Here is an 18034-nt window from a genome sequence, read left to right on the forward strand (position 1 = left end):
TATTTCCTGGTCAGGTGTGTATTATACTGTGAATGTGAAGTGTTCCACCAAGAAACATAACTCAACACCTCTGGCCAAGGGGCCTGTTTTCAGAAAGTTGCAGCAGTCAACGAAAAGCTGTTTTCTCGTTAACCGCGCTTACATTAAGATCAAATTGTTCTTTGTTTAAAAACCCAGCTTTGCAAAAAAAACATCGGTCACATTAAACTTTCCCATTCCTGCTTTCTTGTGAACACACCTTGACGTAAAACTTGTTCTCTTCACATTCTTTAACAGCTGTCTCTAAATTTTCCTCAATATCCTGGGAAATAAAATGCCTTTCTCAGTTTTCTACAAAAAACTTATTTTTAATCCAAAATCATTATCTTACAGCCTACGAGCAAGCGCTCATCATCAGCGTTGCGAGACAAGCGTTCCTCCACAAGGGATCTGGCACTAATAATGAGGTAATTTGGATATATCAACAAAGTTGACATGGTAAAATGGCTACAGGGATCAACGAACGCTTTTCATTCCACTAATTTATTCTTGTTTTTCTCGTTGCCATGTTCCCACCAATAACGTAGCTCCATTTTCTGCCTTTAAAAGCACACACAACCCACAATTCCTCTATTCGCTCCGACGAAGGGCTAACTCTCGAAACGTCAGCTTTTGTAATCGTTACGGTGGCCAATTTACCATTTCAACTTTGTTGATATATCCAAATTATTTCGTTACCCCCACCGACGCAGCCCCAAACAGTTTCTTTCGAAACTATCAGCCTTTACTAATAATGAGGCACTAGGCCTCGTACTTTCCCGCGGGCGAAGAGACGCCAGCCCCGAGGCGTCAATAATGAAGGCTTGCTCGCAAGCTATGTGAAATTGATTGGGACCAAACCAGAAAACTTTACTGGGTTATTATCTATAGTTATTACCACGAAATAATTCCTTTCCTTTCTATTAGTCACGTTATATTTTGTTAACAAAAATTGTAAAAATATGAACAACAACTTCATTACCATTCTCTTATACCGAAAACCGCCGCTTATAAACCCCCCGCCCCTCATTCCCCCCTTCCTCTCACTAATAAGTCCCCCGGTGATTCCCCATTTCAAAAACGAGTAGGGAAGTGGGTCGAGTTCGCCGCGCAAGTTAATCTGGGATCGTTACTCGGGACACAAATCTAAAGTAAATAAAGATTTGTGTCCCGAGTAACGATCCCAGACAAACTTGCGCGGCAAGCTCGACCCACCCCCCACTCGTTTTTGAAATGGGGAATTAGCCCATCCACCTGTAAACAAAAAAGGACATCCGATTATATGCCCCCCAGCTATAAGCCCCTCTCTACGTTTCTTGTTTTGAGAGATAAGAACTCTACTACTTCATACAGAAAATTTGAGAAAAATGTTTGCGGAACAAAAAAGTTTATTACATCTTTTTAATCAACAAAGGTGAACTTCTGTTTTGTTATGTTCCAGTTTTCTTCGTGTTGTTAGTTTCAGTTCTGTTCCAAATGTACTAAAATGAATTCAAGCTTAATCAAAAACTAGTAAATGTAAAAACTAAATTTGATCAGCACTTCTATGGTGGGTTTCGAAGCACTTTTTCAATTCCAGTTACAAGCCCCTTCGGATATACCCCCGGTAAGCCCCTCCGCTCACAGGCCCTCCTAAAACCCCTTACGAACTTGTATAAGCCCGGGGCTTATAAGCGTCAATTTACGGTATAGTTAAATATAAGAGAATCTACCATTAGTAATAAACATCTAGGGAAAAAATGAGTTGACTGACTAAATTAGAAACTGTTAAGAGTGTTAAAAGATTGAAAGTGTTATGCATTATGTTAGATCTATGAAGCCGTAGACCTATATTAAGAGCACCATGTACGCAAAAGAGGCTATACCACCAATATAGCAATATCTCTGTTATTTATGTAAAGTGTGACTTTGTAAATTTTCAACCATGCAATACAGATGTAAGGCAAGTTAAGCAGCTGTGGATAATTGGAGAGACTATGGTTTTTGAAATTCAACAGTCTAGTCCAAATTTTCACAGCAAAAGTGAGGGTTCAAAGAAGGAATGAACTGGCAAGCCATTATTTTGGCCGCACTAAAAGTACTTCACAGGCAGTTAGCAATAACCAATTAGCTAACAGCTCAAGCTAACTGTCAATGTTTTAAATGTGAGGTTCACAATACAAATCTCTAGCCTCAGCTGCCAAACATGCCCTTACCATCCCTTAACAAGAAACTCAGACAGCTGCATACCCTAGCAGCAACCTCCCGACCCTCATACTCTGTACGCATGGTAACCAGTGCGTTCCTAAGGTGCTCCACTTCTATTCTAGAAAGTTCCAGATCGCTTCTCAGCAACTAGAGCAATTTAAAGGTAATACAAGTCAAAAGAACATGGCATCAAGAAGGATGAGCTTAAATAAAAGAATTGTAAAAGGTTCAATAACACAAACTTTAACATCACATCTCTCAGTTACCACGTGTGCTATATACAGGGCTCGACACTAACGGTAACCAACCAGCCACAGACTAGTAGACGTTCAGTTTTGGCTAGTGGTTCTCGACTTCCACTGGCCAGTTTGGCTAGTAAACAAACTGAAATTGTCGTAACATCTAAGTTGTCACCAGCCACTTGGCTATTAAGTTGAAAATGTAGTGTCGAGCACTGCGATGACTGGTCAATTTAGTGAACCATGAGCCATGTAATTCAATACATGGCCCACTAAAAGCAGAAGTTAGTTTCAAGTGAAATCTTCTCCCTCTATTTGAGCCCAAAGATACGATATTGTTACAGAACCTTGTTTTCCCTCTTGGATTAGTTTATGGCCTCAAGCGCTTCACGTTTTGGCCTTAACCCTTCAAGTCCCAGGACTGATTAACAGGTAACTTCTCCCTATAATATCCATACATTATCCAGCAAATAGGTAATGAGAATACTCAAATGCATCAGGTAGAAGTTGTCCTCTTGATATAACACCAATTTATTGTAAGTAATTTACAAGGAACTGTGTGGCAGCAAGAGGGGAGAATTAACAATCAGATCTTGTGAGTTACAGGGTTAAATCCGAGCCGCAAAAACCGAGTTTGAGGTCTGTTCTGTGAGTTACAGACCTCAAACTTGGTTACTCAGAGGTAACAGGGTCCATAAACTGACAATGCGTCAATTAATTTAAAATGAATGCAGAGGTTTAATTCAAGTCCCAGGGTCTTTATCCAAACCCTAACCCTCTTTCTACACACTACCAGGAAGTTTCCCCACAATTACTGTAGGAAATGCACTGACCTACAAACGACTGCTTTCCCAAGTAACACTCCTTTAACTCTTTATTCACTACAGCCAGCACCATTAGTTTATGCCAAATGACAAATAAAGGGTTGCACAGAAGAGAAAAAGTGGTATGTGACTTTTGATGCAAGGCCAATGTTGAAAAGGGAAAATAAGACAATGTGGACATTTATCCCCAGTCAATGGAGACTTTTTTCCATGCCCCCATTGCTAAACCCACAGAGAAGCTGGAGCAAGATGTAGTACCAAGGAAGCAGGTGAGAAGGTGTTGTTAGGCCCTGATCCTTGTATTGCATGAAAAACTAACAAGAAAACACCATGGACAATGACATCTAACCTCATTCTTGTGTTTAAGGTCTTCACTTTCCATCAAAGAATGTTCCCGCAAAACTTGACCCATACCCTCACTTCCGACACTTGCCCCTCTCTCCTGCACAAGGCAACTGAATCTGCTTTGAAGTTCACTTCTTTCTGCAACGAGTTTCTCTATTTGATCTTTCAGATCCTGCAAAAAGGTATTGAGAGACAGAACATCAACAATGAGTGACATGAACTCAGAAGAAGCATAAAGCAAGCTTTTGCTTTTATTTACATTCAATAAACACACTCATATAATGGTTACTTTTCACTTGAGAGAAGTTAACATAACTGAGGATGCAACCCACGTTTCGACAGCTTAACCCTTAAAACAGCCTAACATCAGTAGGCAAACCGCCTCCCGGTTAGCTCAATGGATAGAGCGCTGGACTGTTGTGCGGGAGGTCGAGGGTTCGAGCCCCGGCCGGACCAACACTCAAGGTCTTAAAATTATTGAGAAGAATATTATGCTACCTCTCTATAACATCAAGAAATGGTTAGATATTCTAGTCTTCTCGGATAGGGACGAATAAATGGAGGTCCCATCTCCTGCAGGATTAGGGGTAGGAAACGTTAATTTCTCACGCACGAGATTACTGTGTGATGGATGTCCTCCCCTGTGGTGGGATGGGTGGATACATATGTAGAGGGCCACAGGATCATCAGTTTAACTACTGTCACGTGCTACCCTCTTGAAATAAAGTCTACATATCACATATTCTCCATACTGTTCTTGAAACATTTCCTAAGGTGCTGACAAGGAGAATTTGTTTAACAATCATCAGCTTTTTTCATTGGTGATCATCTCCTTTATTCCCCTCACTTTAATGTTTAATTTAAGGGTGATAATGTCAGGAGAAATTACAAGCTGGTCATTCTCACGGTTTTAAGGGTTAAAGTGACCTACAGCTGTACAATGGATTGGCATCCCATCAAGGAGACACATTCCACATTGTTTCATGGTACAGAAACAAGGGAGAGCAATTGTAAAAGAAAACTGTCTAATGTGTGGGATAGTTGTTGATGATCAAGTTGTGGTTGGTTTTCACTAGTTTAGCATCTGGTTGGCTAAGAAGATGGCAGGAGCAATCTCAACGAAAAGTCAAGTAAAACCAAAGTAATTGCAAATTACTTTTGCTGCTGAATTAAAAAATTGCTCTAACATACTTGTATGTCTTGTCCTTGTCTCTCATCATGGGAATCACAGGATGACTCTACAGCTCTAATAAGCTCCTCCTTTTCTCTCATCAGCCTGTCTACTTTGGCTTGAAGCTATGATACAAATGTTGAACAAAAAATAAGAAACATTTTCTGAGCACTAAACAATGACCTATGCGAGACACAGTGGCCTGATGGTCATGGAACTGGACTCCCGGAAGAGAGGTTTTGGGTTTGAGACCTGGCTGAGTCAATGCGTTCTTGAGCAAAACATTTAACTCTCACCGTGCCCTTCTCCACCCAGGAATACACATATCTTATCAGACGTTTTGTTGTGTAGTATCGCTGAGTATTTTTACGAGTTGTGCCATATTTTGATGAGCCCATAGGGTGAGTCAAAATACAAATAACAAGTAAAAATACTCAGCGATACTACACAACAAAACGTCTAATAAGTTATTTATTATCCAACACACCAACTTTCTGTGCGGGCGAATTTCACGGATATTTATTTACGGGGAGTGCGTGACACAAGTATGCAAAGCGGAACGGAATTGGCAAGTTGTCATATTGCCATTTCTATTTTCTCCAATAAATGAAGAAATTTATTGGTTGCCTAACCGCTTTTCTTCGTTCGATTCTTGTAATAAATTTGGACCTATATTTGCCAGCCATTCCAACTCTTCGTCATCGGAAATACGATTCAAACTGTCCGCCACCTTTTTCGTAACTTCAATTCAATTCTTCGCTTGCACGATGCAAGAAAAACTGTCTAACAAGTTCTCTGGAGTACAAATACCAAGTGATATTTGTACTCGTCTAGGGCGTTATTTGTACTCTACAGAGTGTAGTTGGATAATAAAAATGGGTACCAGCAGATTGTCATGAAAGCCTGATGAAATGATAGGGGGTGGCCTTGCCATGGACTAGCATCCAATCCCATCCTGGGGGAAGTAGTATAATTGTGCTTTGTCATTTCATGCTACATGGAAACCACTTAAGCTCAGGTGGGGTGGGCCAATTTTACCCTCAAACAGTGACCTGTTACAAGCATTATTTAGTTATTTGATGTAGACAAGAGAGCAGTTTCATCAGCTTATGGTCACTGGAAAATTTTTTCGTGCCACCTAACTACTCTTTCCTTACTGAAAACTTCCATCAAGTTCAAAAGCGCACTCTCCAAATGTTACTTAAACCACAAATTTATTCCTTGCCTAAGCTTTGATGGGGAGCTATTCAGTTGATGAAACAAAATAATAGAAATGTGTTTATTACTACCAACTGTGTTGCACTGAAGTCTCACAGAATATATAAAAGAGTTTTTGTACAGCAGTCTCACCTCTTTTGTCATTGCAAGTGATACTGAGTCTTCACTTCTTGTGGATGCCTGGTTGTTTAGCAATTCAATCTTACCTTCCAGCTCCTACAACCACAAAATTGACAATGCACAGGTGAGAAGAAAGAGGGTTGATATGGCATGTATTTTTCTTCAAAAAGTTACATTCAAAGTTAGTGAAAGAAAGTTCCTACCTTGCAGCTTTCTAAAAGATGGCGATTGTCTTGTTCAAACTTAACTAAGGTTTCCTGTGTTTTTTCCTTCTCTTGCTGAAGTTCCTGATTAGATTTAAATAAATATATGACAGCAGAATTAGCAAAAGTTAGAAAAAAATATGTATGGGAGTCATAGTGCCCTAGAAGAAGGTGTGGTACACTCCAGATTAAATGGTTGGGGTTTAACTCTTAAACTCCTAGAAGTGATTAACATGGAACTTCTCCATACACACTTGGGCCATAAATCTGAGCAGAAAAAACTTGGTCCAAAACTTAGAGTACCAACCTCAAACTTAGTTAATAAGAGGTGTGGATTAATTACTGTTAGTTTCTATGATTTAAAAAAAGAACTTACTTGAATTTTCTCAAGCAAGGATTGATTATCTTTCTGCAATTGTTCCTGTGCTTTGTCTTCTTGAACAGCTTGTAGTTCCAAAGCATTTTTATATTCCTAAGGTTTATCAAGCATTGATCAGGGTAAGGCAATTACATGTACCATATGGCAAAAAGTTAACCATCCACAGCACAGAAAACTTGACATGACAATTGCAATTTTCCCTGATATAATATTAACAAAATTACATTCTATGCTACACACTGTATGTAATGACTATAAATATCCCATGCTATCCTCTTTAATAAAGCTCTCCCTATTTATCAAACCGTTCATCTATTTTTGGTTGTCTGTGCTCCATTAGAATTCATGTAAAATACAATTTTGAACTTACGATGAACTTTGTAAAACAAATTACTTCAATGTAATTTTCAAAAACAAAAAATAATAAATTAAATAAATATCCTTATGATACTTATTACAGCACTATTTCATGCACAGTACATACCATTGACTGTTTAACAACACTTTGGTATTCCTCTTGTAAAACTTTAAGTGACTGCTGAAGTCCATCTCTCTCCATCACAACAGTTGACAACTCATTTTCAAGCTCCTTTAAAAATAATCAAAAATAATATGCCAAAATCTAATTGAAAAACTCTAAATAGTAAAACTGTAATTTAACCATGTCTCTTTTAACAATCAAGAAAAGCAAAATATTTATATCCTTTACTATTTTTTCAAGAAAATTATATATAATTTATTTGCTCCACTTACCATCCAACACAGAATCGTCCTCAGTTTTGAGATAATAAATTATGTTAACAATCAAGTGATTGTTATCTTACTACTAAATAAATAAAAATGTTTCATTAACCTGTTATTTGCTCTTTTACATTACGCACAATTTGGAGATATCATATTTAACGCATTTCAGAGCTCTGCCATGTCAAGACAATGTTTAATGCCAGTTACCCTGTTGAATGGTTGAAAGTGGATCTCTAAGATTTAACACAAGTGTCAATGCTACAATCCCAGACAAAACTGTTGAGACATTTCATTGCAATTTTTAATTTCCCACCATGCAACAATCGTTTCCAAAAGGAACAAACTTGCCCCCCTCCCCACCCCTGGTACAATGTTGCTGGGGCTTAACAGCTCAAGCATGCATTTCTTGTGTTACCGCAAACAACATTGCAATAGGGGAGGGGGGAAAAAATCTTTGAATTTGCAACGGTAAGCATTTTTATCAGGGTGAGTGCAAAAAATAGGTATTTTTGTAATGTGTCTCAACAGGTTTTGTCCGAGGTTGTAGCTTCAAAAAAGAATTGCTGGTAATTTCAGATCATTTTCACCTGAAAGAATAATTATTTGGATCAATGTTGGTATCTCAGCAACCATGCACCTACTTCCCCAACCAAATATTAACCCTAACTTGGTCACAGTTGATTTGTTTTTTGGGTTAGGGGAGGGGAGAGGAAAGTCCACAGTTGCTAGTTAGGGGAGGGGAAGGGAAAGTGCACAGTTTCTATTTAGGAGAGGGGAGGGGAAAGTGCACAGTTGCTAGTTAGGGGAGGGGAGGGTGCAAAGTTTAGATACTAACATTGATCAATCACCCGTTACACCTTAACATCAGCATTTACATTCTCCACACTGGTCTCTTTACAATACCTAAGGTACTGACAAGGAAAATTTATATGACAATCAGGAGCTTGTTATTAAAGTGCTACTGCGACCAAAAATGCACCTTTTCTTTTCTCCTCAGAGGTTGAAAGTACTTACCCTAAGTAACAAATTCGCCAAATCTTAAGGCAAAACTCCATCGAGAAGTAATATTATTTTCCCTGTAGATTCGCGATCTAAACGGCTGCCATTCTTCGAACTACAGAACTCCGCACGACGAAGAAGAAACTGGGTTCAGAACAAAAGTGATGCCAACGACTCAACAAACGTGGCTAATTTGGTATGCCCAGAGAGAGTTGTTTTTCTGGTTCCGCAGGAAAGAAGGAATAAAATTCGAAAGAATTGTTCCCCAGCTTTCTTTTGCGTATTTCTTGTAAAGGTATGCCTCTGTGACGTTGTCGAAGTGAGTCGATGACGTCACAACTAAAACCGCTGTAGTTATTTTTGCGGGCTCTCCAGTGTGTTATTCGAGCAATGGTGGAAGAATTTTTAATGTCTTTGCGGCACTGTTTTTAAGGAATAACATTGTCAAATTTGAGAAACTTACGCTTATTCTTACAGTTTAGGGTCTAAATGTTAAGTTAACACCAGAAAATTGGGAAAATAAAATGCAAAAATTTCATCGCAGTAGCACTTCAAAGTGGTGATCATTTCCTTTACTCTTATGACCTTAACTTTTGATCAAAGGGTGATATTGAAAGGACAAATTAGAACCCAGTCACTCCTCAGGGTTTAAGAGGTAATATGTCAAATGTTCAGGTCACTTCAAATAAGCCATGGCAGAATTTAATCTAAAGCAATCAGCTTACTTTAACTGTATTTTCATGTTCCTGCTCCAATTCATTGTACATTCCTCGCAAATCATCATTCTCCTCAAGCATCTTTTTTCCAAGTTCAGCAGCCATTTTAAGTTCTTTATTTTTCTTTAGAATCTGATTAATCCACACATGAAAGTAATTATTAAAAAAGGGCATCAAATTTAATGCCAAGATGTTCAATGTTACCACTGTCAGTATTCAATATTTATTTCTCTTGTGGTCTTTTTAATTGACCTATTATCAGTGACAAATATAATTTATTTTAAAACAAATAAAGGCCACCTGGTGCAACTGTTTGAAAAAGTTTCAGAATTACAATATTATTATTACTATGATCATCATTATTGCAATTACTGTTATTAGAATTATTAGCATTATGATTATCATAATTTTCATTATAATTATACTGATTATTATTAAGTTTAGGGCAAATCATCTACCTGCAGCTGTAACTGGTTTTCAGCTATTGTTTAGCAAAACTGAATATTGAAGTGTCTTCAGTTTACCCAAACATTTTTAATCAGCCTAATTTTTACAGAGAGTTTCACGGTAGCTGATGGCTGTTTTGTTAATTCATATTTTTACCTCTTTAGAATTTCTTTAGAGTGATTATTTCTTTCCTGTTCACTCAAAATTCTTAAGGCAGAATATTAAACAGTGAATTGTAAAGCCATGCTCTCAGAAGCATTGTAATACTTGAGAGATTGAAAAAAAAAAATCATTTTAAAGAACCTTGTCTTTTTTCTCAAATTCTGCATGCACCCCTCTCGATAACCACTCTCTTTTTTCATTCTCCAGTCTTTGCACCTCATTCTTCTCATCAGCTAATTGCGATGTCAACTCTACAAAAGATAGATAAACACTGTTACTTTAACGCTACCAAAACAACTTACCGAAGTTGTAGTATTTGTTTTGGTTCTTAAAAATACTACATATACACATCACTTTCAAGAACATTTTGCCTCCAGGTCAAATATTTAACAATTATTCCACGAGCGCGTGTTGGATATGAGATGATAGATAGCCAACGAGGCGCATAGCGCCAAGTTGGCTATAATCATCTTTTATCATATAAGGGGCAAAATTACTGAATTGTGAATGGTCAAGACAGAGGGCATTTTTTCTTAATTTTTGTAATTGCCCCGAGCAAAATTACTTGAAAATAATTGGCTGAAAATCGCTTAGCAACGGCTGCCAAGGTAAAGAAATTTCTGTTTGTTTTGTAACAATGGTGTCCCGTTTTGCGCAAGATCAGAAAGAAAACATTTTGCCCCTTATATTATAAACAAGTAATCACATGGTTCCTTGTAAAATTAAGGATTAATATCACTTGTGTTTTCAGAAGTTGCAGAAATCGCCCTCATTGCTGCGCGACTCGGGCAATTTCAGCAACTTCCGAAAACACGCATGATATTAATCCTTAATTTTACTCGGCCCCATGCGATTACCTATACATATCCAACATGCGCGACTGGAATAATTGTTTTATTAAAAAAAACGCCCCCAAGATATTGGACAAATCTTCTCAACTTTATTTTGTTAGAAGAAACTGGGTGTTACAATGTACATCTATTAGATTATGGTATATTGGCTTATATACCATAATGGCTAAGCCAATAAAAAGTCTTGAATTGCATTATCCAATGATCCAGTTTTTAATAAAAAAATATAGAGGATTTTCATTTAGTTTAAGAAGTTACACAGGGATGTCGCCAAAAAGGTAATGGTATAAGATAATTTGACACTCTTCATGAAACATCTCCATAACATCTTGAGTTGACACCAAATGTAATGTAACCACCTCTTAATCTTTTCACTTGTAGGTTACCACAGTCATTCCCCTTACTGTCTGCCATACATTTCTCGCAAAATCAGTACTGAGAATTTGGTGTTAGATCATAAAACCTCCCCTAGTTGAGATTGGTCTTTGTTCTCATCACCAGTCCCCTTGATAGTGTATAGGAAGGAAAAACTGCTAAGTCAACCCAAGGAGTCCAAGGGTTCCAAAGAAGACCATGAAAAGGAATGACTGGGATTGATAACCATGAAGAGGAATGACTGGGATTGATAACCATGAAAAGGAATGACTGGGATTGATAACCATGAAAAGGAATGACTGGGATTGATAACCATGAAAAGGAATGACTGGGATTGATAACCATGAGAAGGAATGACTGGGATTGATAACCATGAAAAGGAATGACTGGGATTGATAACCATGAAAACGAATGACTGGGATTGATAAGAATCCGGTTTGTACCCTTTTCCAGAAACAAATTTCAAGGACTTTTCCAGGCTCAGATTGATTTTTCCACAACTCCAAATTTGACCTTTATCCCTTTCATTACCAAGATTTCAAAATCAATTCTCCTCCTTGCAGTCTTTGCACATTTCTTATAATGTAAATCCTGAAAACTTTATTGCTTGATTTAAGCAAATTTCCAGGACTATCAAGAACCTGTAGTCTTTTTCCAGGACTTTCCAGTCCTGGAAAATGTTAAAATAAAATTCCAGGACTTTCCAGGTTTTCCAGTACCTGTATCAACCCTAAGAATGTAAGTAATGGTTTATTAAATTTCTGGTTTTTTTTTTACACTTCTATCCATTCCTGGTAAAGGGAAGGGAGGGAGGGAGGGAGGTTTTAAATACAAATAAAACTTACACTCTACCTTCACACTTGGCTTTAGTTTGTTTTAACTGAGCAACTTGCTTTTTGACATATTTTATAAGATCTTCTTTGGGGAGTGATTCAAGCTGCAAAAACAAAATCATCACAAAACATCTCAATGTTAACCTTATAACTGCCAAGATCTAATTGTCAATTCTCCCCTCTAACTACTACAAATTTCCTTGTAAATCAGTGATGAGACTTGAGGGTTAGATCAAGATAACAAATTTTTACTTTAATCCAATAAATTTGAGTCTTCTCATTACCTGTTTGCTGAAAAATTAACAACTAATCACCAAAGTGAAGGTGGTTAGTGGTGGATATTTACCGAGCCACGAAGCAGCAAGGTAAATATCCACCGCTAACCACCGACACTAATGTGAATAATTGTTTTAGTATACCTACTAAAACAGTGAGATAATATACACCCCCGTCATTAATTTGAGTGATTTCTTCGCTTATCACGGATGCAAACCAGGATGCCATTTTCTCCCGAGTTGCTCAAAGGTAAATAGCAAAGGATATTCAGAGTTTGACTAGCCAATCAGAGCGTGCCTTCAACGCTATCCACTGTTTTAGTATATACCAATATATGGATACTAAAGGGAGAAGTTACATGTTTATCACTTCAGAGAGTTCAAGGTTTAAAGGTCTTAATGTACAGGGGATGATCACTGGTAGGCACAACATACACAGAGACATGTACCTCTGAAGGCATGTCAGTGGGATGGAAAAGTACCCAACCCTATATGGCACAACACAGGGACACCAACCCTGCAGCTAAAATAAACAATCATGCCATATTGTCCACTGAAGCCAAGAAAAGGCAAAAAACATTACACTGTAGGTCTGTATGCTTATGAAATCAAAAAATTTAAAGACTGTTCATGAACATTTTCAAAACCTTTTTAATATTTGTATGGCCTTTGGCCATGAAAATGGGTCCTACACAATTTGTTTTCAATATTTTCAAAACTGTCATATTCTATCATTTTTCCCAAATTTTAAAAGCCATACTCAAATTCCATGATATTTTTCATTTTCTAATATATAGATTTAGCCAAGCCTAAAAGTGGAGCTCACAAGTTCGTAATATTAATGATAACATAAAAGATGTGCATTTGCCAAGACTCGTCTGAGACACCCCTCCCTTCTTTTTGATAGTCTCCCCTACCCTACCCGTGCAATCTGAAGGCATGTACGTACGTACGCTCGGTCAGTCACGTGACAACCAAATGAAAAGAGGTTGACCATATTCCATGGGTATGGGGCTCTGCCCCACGCGCACTTTGCGCATGTGGGAGCCCCGCTATGAACTGAAAGAACCCTGAAAAAGCATTCATACCTCTGGCTGGCCATGTATGGAAATGCATCAACACAGGGTGTGTAAAAGTGAGCTGTATTTCAAAATTATTTGGAGCTGCCATAGGCATTTTTTGGGGGAGAGGGAAGGGGGAGAGAGGTGACAAGTGAGTATGCACCCCCTGCAGGCCACTAAAGTCTGTTTACCAGATAACGGCAATTCAAAAGAAAAAAAGTGGTAGATTTGTTTGCCCAGAGGTATTCAAGGAGGCTTGACTTGGCAGTCTAGTGAAAAATTAAGCCCAAACTCTACTTCAGCCTTCAAAATGCATGCCCTAAACCCCCAGAATCTTGTTATCAATTTATGCCTTTGACCCTCACTCAAACATAGACCCCCCCTTCCCCACCCATGCACAAAAGCCTCTCTATGGGCCTGCCATATATCATGAAATTCCTTGCCAGAGGATACAACAAGTTCTATATACAATATTTGTCAAAATTTAGGGATCTGCACCAAAAATCTTTAGAATAAATTTCATCTGTACAGTCTAATACTTCCTTATAGTTATATATTTGGTAAAATAAGCCCTTGTACCTGCTATACACTTCCCCCATGATTAATTGGGAGAAACTGGTGTTTCATTGAGATAACTTCCCTTAGCTGATAATTACATCTATTCCCATTAACTGTTTAGGAAACAAATTACTAATGCAGTTGGGAGAAGTTAATAAATGCAAATAGCCCATTTCCGAATTACCCTTGGCCTCATTTTCAAAACGAGTCTTGGTGCTCATCCTTTCATATGATAATAAGTTTTCCTTCACATGCAAATTAAACTCATTTTCACAAGAATGGCTGAGCACCAGGCCTCGTTTTGAAAAAGAGGCCAAGGGTAATTTGGAAATGGGCTATTGCATTTGGGAGTTGAATGGTTGTACAGTCTTCTTTTAGAGCACATCATTTCCAACATTTTCTTTTGGAATAAATATCAGTTAAACAAACGTATAGAATATATTACCTGTGATTTTCCTTGTGGTTTTGTTGGTGTTGTGTTTGATGGGGTTTCCTTTTTCATTCCATTTGTCACACCTAGTGGGTCTGTGTTATTCTACAATTTAAATATATAAGTTTAAAGGGGAACTTGCAGACTCCAAGCCAGTCACAGCTCCATATATATGTTTTTCAAATGTCTGTCAAATATATTTTCTGCTAGCACGTGTACAATATTGGCTAAAAAGCTTTGCACAGCTTGCATATCAATCTGCAATGATTTCTCAGGTTTAACATCATTGAGACACACTGTTGGTGGCACAATAGTCTTTTAAATGATCAAGAATAAGCCCTCAGATTGCACTAACCTACACACCGATACACTGCGTTAAAAATCTTTCCTATTTTAACTTAGGGTAGAGCTGCTATATATTTAGTAAAAAATTGTTTCAGTTGAACTCACCATGATGACAAATTTACTACCAATATGGCACTTGCTTTCTTCTATATTGAGCAACGCGTTATCAGATTACGTTGAAAATCAATCCCACATAAACTGATAAATTTTTTAAGATACATCCATCTAACTGGGTCCTTTTGTCTGAATACCGCTACACATGCCTCAGCGAAAGCCTCATGAGGACCAGGTTAGAAAATTTATTTCACAATAAACTCTCGAAAGCCAAGAACATGGTATGGTGAATGTTAGAGATCAAAAACTCGAGCAGCCAAATATTTGTCATAGAAGGGTGTTCAAGCGCTTTCTTTCTTTATCAAAGGCAAACAAGCAATTCTCTATCTCTAGTTAAAAAGTTCGTAAGAGGAAGTGGACATTAAAGCGAAGGCAACAGCAAAGTTGATTTTTACTGATTACTAAACTACCATGAGATAAACAAGGTTTAAGACCCCAGGTATACAATAAGCTGCTTTAAAATATTAAGATGTTTTAAGATGAAAAGAACTCAGGCATGCAAACACACGCGACCAATTTTCAATGCGATCATTGAACTTGAAATAACGTCATCAGTGGTTTCGCATTCATTTCACTACAATCGAAAATTTTGCCATCCAGCAAAGGCTTATAACACCTAACAGCACGTACAATTTCAAAGATCCAACATCAAAGAAATTCTCAGCGGGAACTTAAATTTAGAGACCACAATGATGGAAAATATTAGCTTAATAAACTTAGCTATGCACTTCACTTACAATTGTAGCCATCTCGCACTTTCTTGAATATATTTTTCCGACGGTCGTAAGATGAAATCTTTAGCGATCCACGCGGTAAAATTGTGATTAAAACGTGCGTGTTGGGGGCTTGAATTTATAAAAATTAATCACGGGTGTCATTACCAACAATCTACCGTTCTAGACTTTGTCTTCTCTGAAAAGTTCAGCAGTTGTTTTCATTTTCCTCTCCCCGTGCTTTGCATAATTCGAACAATTTCCACGTCAAAACTGAGCCGTGGTGACAAGTCCTCTCAGCGTTCACTCATTAAAATTTATGCACAGAAAGATCCTGCGCAGAAAAGCCTCGTTTTGGTGTCTAAATATTGTGAGAAACTGAATCCGAACAAGTGGCGCGAAAGTGAAAAAAATACATGTGACATGTCCTCAATTCTTTTCAAATTTTCACCTCTCTTTTTGCGGATCTGGTCTTCTAAACTACCAAGAAGAAGAATGATTTGTGACTCACAGTTCACTTCTTTCATTTTCCTTGATCTTGAAACAACAGGACTCAAAAAACCTCGTGGAATTACTGAGCTAAGCATGATAGCTGTCGAACGAGAACATATCATTGAGAGTTCCGCAACTAAAACAGTCCCTCGTTTGCTTGATAAATTTACCACTTGTGTTAGACCTACGAAGGAGATCGAGTCAGATGCTTCTATGATCAGCAGAATATCGGAAGGAGATCTCGAGAGGAAGAAAACATTTGATATTGAGCTTGGAAGAATGGTCAAATCGTTCATCACCAGACAACCTCAACCGGTGTGTTTGGTTGCTCACAATGGCGACAACTTTGACTTCAATATTCTTGTTTCTCATCTTCAAACTGTCGAAATAACGTTACCCGGGACAGTCTACTCCTCTGATTCGCTCAAAGCCTTTCGAAAACAGCACAAAGAAGCTGAAAATGGGGGGAATAAAGAAGAGAGTGTGGAAGAAGATGTGAATCGCAAAGGAAAGCGATTTTATTCCCTAAAACATTTGTACAGCACCTATGTGGGTGGGGAAATTGCTGACGCTCATAGTGCAGAGGCAGATGCGTTTGCTCTGTTAAAACTTGTTGTCCTTAAGCCAGACATTCTGATATACTTGGAAAATGAAGCACGTCGACTTTTTCCAAAAGACAAAGAAATTGCAAGGGATCCCGAAGAACCACCAATGAGTGTGGAAGAAAAGTCTGCAAGCCAAGTTCAAAATGCAAATTCACCACAGTTAGAAAAGGGCGAACTTTTATACGATTGCTCTTTATTTTAATCAAAAACAGTTATTGAGTGTAAACCGTAAGTGATAATTGTTTTTCTGATGTGATTATCTGAGAATAACACCTAACAGCACTGACTGGTAACTGAAATTTCAACAACGTAAGCACTGCCTTGACTTTGATGATCCAGTCTGCCGTGTATGGCAGAACTTGACAAGATCTTGTGTGTGCAAAGGTGATTCTGTCATTTGAAATGTATGGTAGGAAAGGAAAAAAATTGTGCATGCATCTGTCAAACTCAGCAGACAGTATGATATTATGACCCCCACTCTGGGTTTCAATTATTCGGTCACTTCCATGGCTAGCAGTCTCTTTTAAGACTGCCCTTACTCAGACCATCACAGAATACCATCTATGGAAAAAGAAACCAAAACAAGTTTGAACAGTGAAAATTTGCTATGCAGTTGTATTTTATCAAGGATATGGAGCACACTATGATTTGAAATGTACTTTTAAAAATTTGTTTTTTATTTTGTTGTTGATATTGTTATTAATCATTGACTATTCATTTTGAGAAAAGAATGGCTGAAGGTAATCATTTGGTTTTCTATACCTATAATGAGGAGGTCTTGGGCCCAATTGTTTTGAGGGGTGGACAATGTTACCCAAAGGATAAATTGCTATCCAGCTGAAAAGTTTTAACACCATGTGCTTTTCCATCCATTGGATAGAGATTATAGTATACTATTAGCCATGCTTTGAACATCTTTCAGAGACCAAGAGGTTAACTTTTTATGTTTTAGGATAGGGAAGACTTGGTAGAAGTTGTGCAAAGGGCCAATAACACCACTACAGTTGAAAAGTGTCAACAAAACATACTGCACTTTCCTACAGATAGTGACTCATTCAAAGGAGAGAGTTATCCCACAGGGGGCCCATACAATCTGTTTGTGTAGCCTGGATGTATCAACAAAGTTGAAATGGTAAATTGGCCATCGTAATGATTACAAAAGCTGATGTTTCGAGCGTTAGCCCTTCGTCGCCCTTCATTAGTCCTTCGCTCCGACGAAGGGCTAACGCTCGAAACGTCAGCTTTTGTAATCATTACGGTGGCCAATTTACCATTTCAACTTTGTTGATATATCCAAATTATTTCGTTACTCCCACCGACGCAGCCCCAAACAGTTTCTTTTGAAACTATCAGCCTTTATTCATTTGTGTTTGTGTAGCCGATTGTTGTTTTATAGTGAATGTACCAGATTTACCGTTTGCCTCAGCTATAGTGATATATTGCTGACTATGTATATAAATCAATGATAAATAAACGTTGAATTACTTTACCTGTTGTGTATAGTCATCCTTTTGCCTCAAAAATGTTTTTTTTCTGGTTTTTTTTTTTTCAGCGATTTTGAATAAGTCAGTTCATCATTAATGTAACGTCTTTCTTTTATACATTACACA

General features: G+C 37.8%; 2 protein-coding genes across 7 annotated transcripts in view; one reads left to right on the top strand and one right to left on the bottom strand.

Moving 5' to 3' along the window:
• Positions 1 to 15593, bottom strand: part of LOC111330607 (uncharacterized) — a 59718-nt gene extending 44125 nt beyond the window's left edge. For 2 of the 6 annotated variants that reach the window (XM_088727504.1, XM_088727503.1), the window contains exons 1-13: positions 15352 to 15593; positions 14171 to 14260; positions 11851 to 11935; positions 9914 to 10023; positions 9173 to 9295; positions 7189 to 7293; positions 6702 to 6797; positions 6326 to 6409; positions 6135 to 6218; positions 4805 to 4909; positions 3618 to 3785; positions 2248 to 2352; positions 239 to 301 (exon numbers count right to left, since the gene is read on the bottom strand). In XM_088727504.1, coding sequence (XP_088583630.1) covers positions 239 to 301; positions 2248 to 2352; positions 3618 to 3785; positions 4805 to 4909; positions 6135 to 6218; positions 6326 to 6409; positions 6702 to 6797; positions 7189 to 7293; positions 9173 to 9295; positions 9914 to 10023; positions 11851 to 11935; positions 14171 to 14260; positions 15352 to 15363 — 1230 coding nt within the window. In that variant the 5' untranslated portion in view covers positions 15364 to 15593. The remainder of the gene's footprint in view (positions 1 to 238; positions 302 to 2247; positions 2353 to 3617; positions 3786 to 4804; positions 4910 to 6134; positions 6219 to 6325; positions 6410 to 6701; positions 6798 to 7188; positions 7294 to 9172; positions 9296 to 9913; positions 10024 to 11850; positions 11936 to 14170; positions 14261 to 15351) is intronic. The other 4 variants (XM_088727506.1, XM_088727505.1, XM_088727507.1 and 1 more) reach the window with 4 other exon arrangements.
• A 117-nt stretch (positions 15594 to 15710) lies between these two features.
• LOC111330584 (three prime repair exonuclease 2) lies at positions 15711 to 17168 on the top strand. Its single transcript, XM_022935458.2, has one exon. The coding sequence runs from the start codon at positions 15751 to 15753 to the stop codon at positions 16624 to 16626; it is 876 nt and encodes a 291-aa protein (XP_022791193.2). The 5' UTR covers positions 15711 to 15750; the 3' UTR covers positions 16627 to 17168.
• Positions 17169 to 18034: the final 866 nt, after the last annotated feature.

Source organism: Stylophora pistillata, chromosome 7, assembly GCF_964205215.1.
Source record: "Stylophora pistillata chromosome 7, jaStyPist1.2, whole genome shotgun sequence".
Classification (NCBI taxonomy): domain Eukaryota; kingdom Metazoa; phylum Cnidaria; class Anthozoa; order Scleractinia; family Pocilloporidae; genus Stylophora; species Stylophora pistillata.

Coding starts and splice junctions, on each gene's coding strand:
- LOC111330584 (XM_022935458.2), top strand. CDS start 15,751: ATGTCCTCAATTCTTTTCAAATTTTCACCTCTCTTTTTGCGGATCTGG.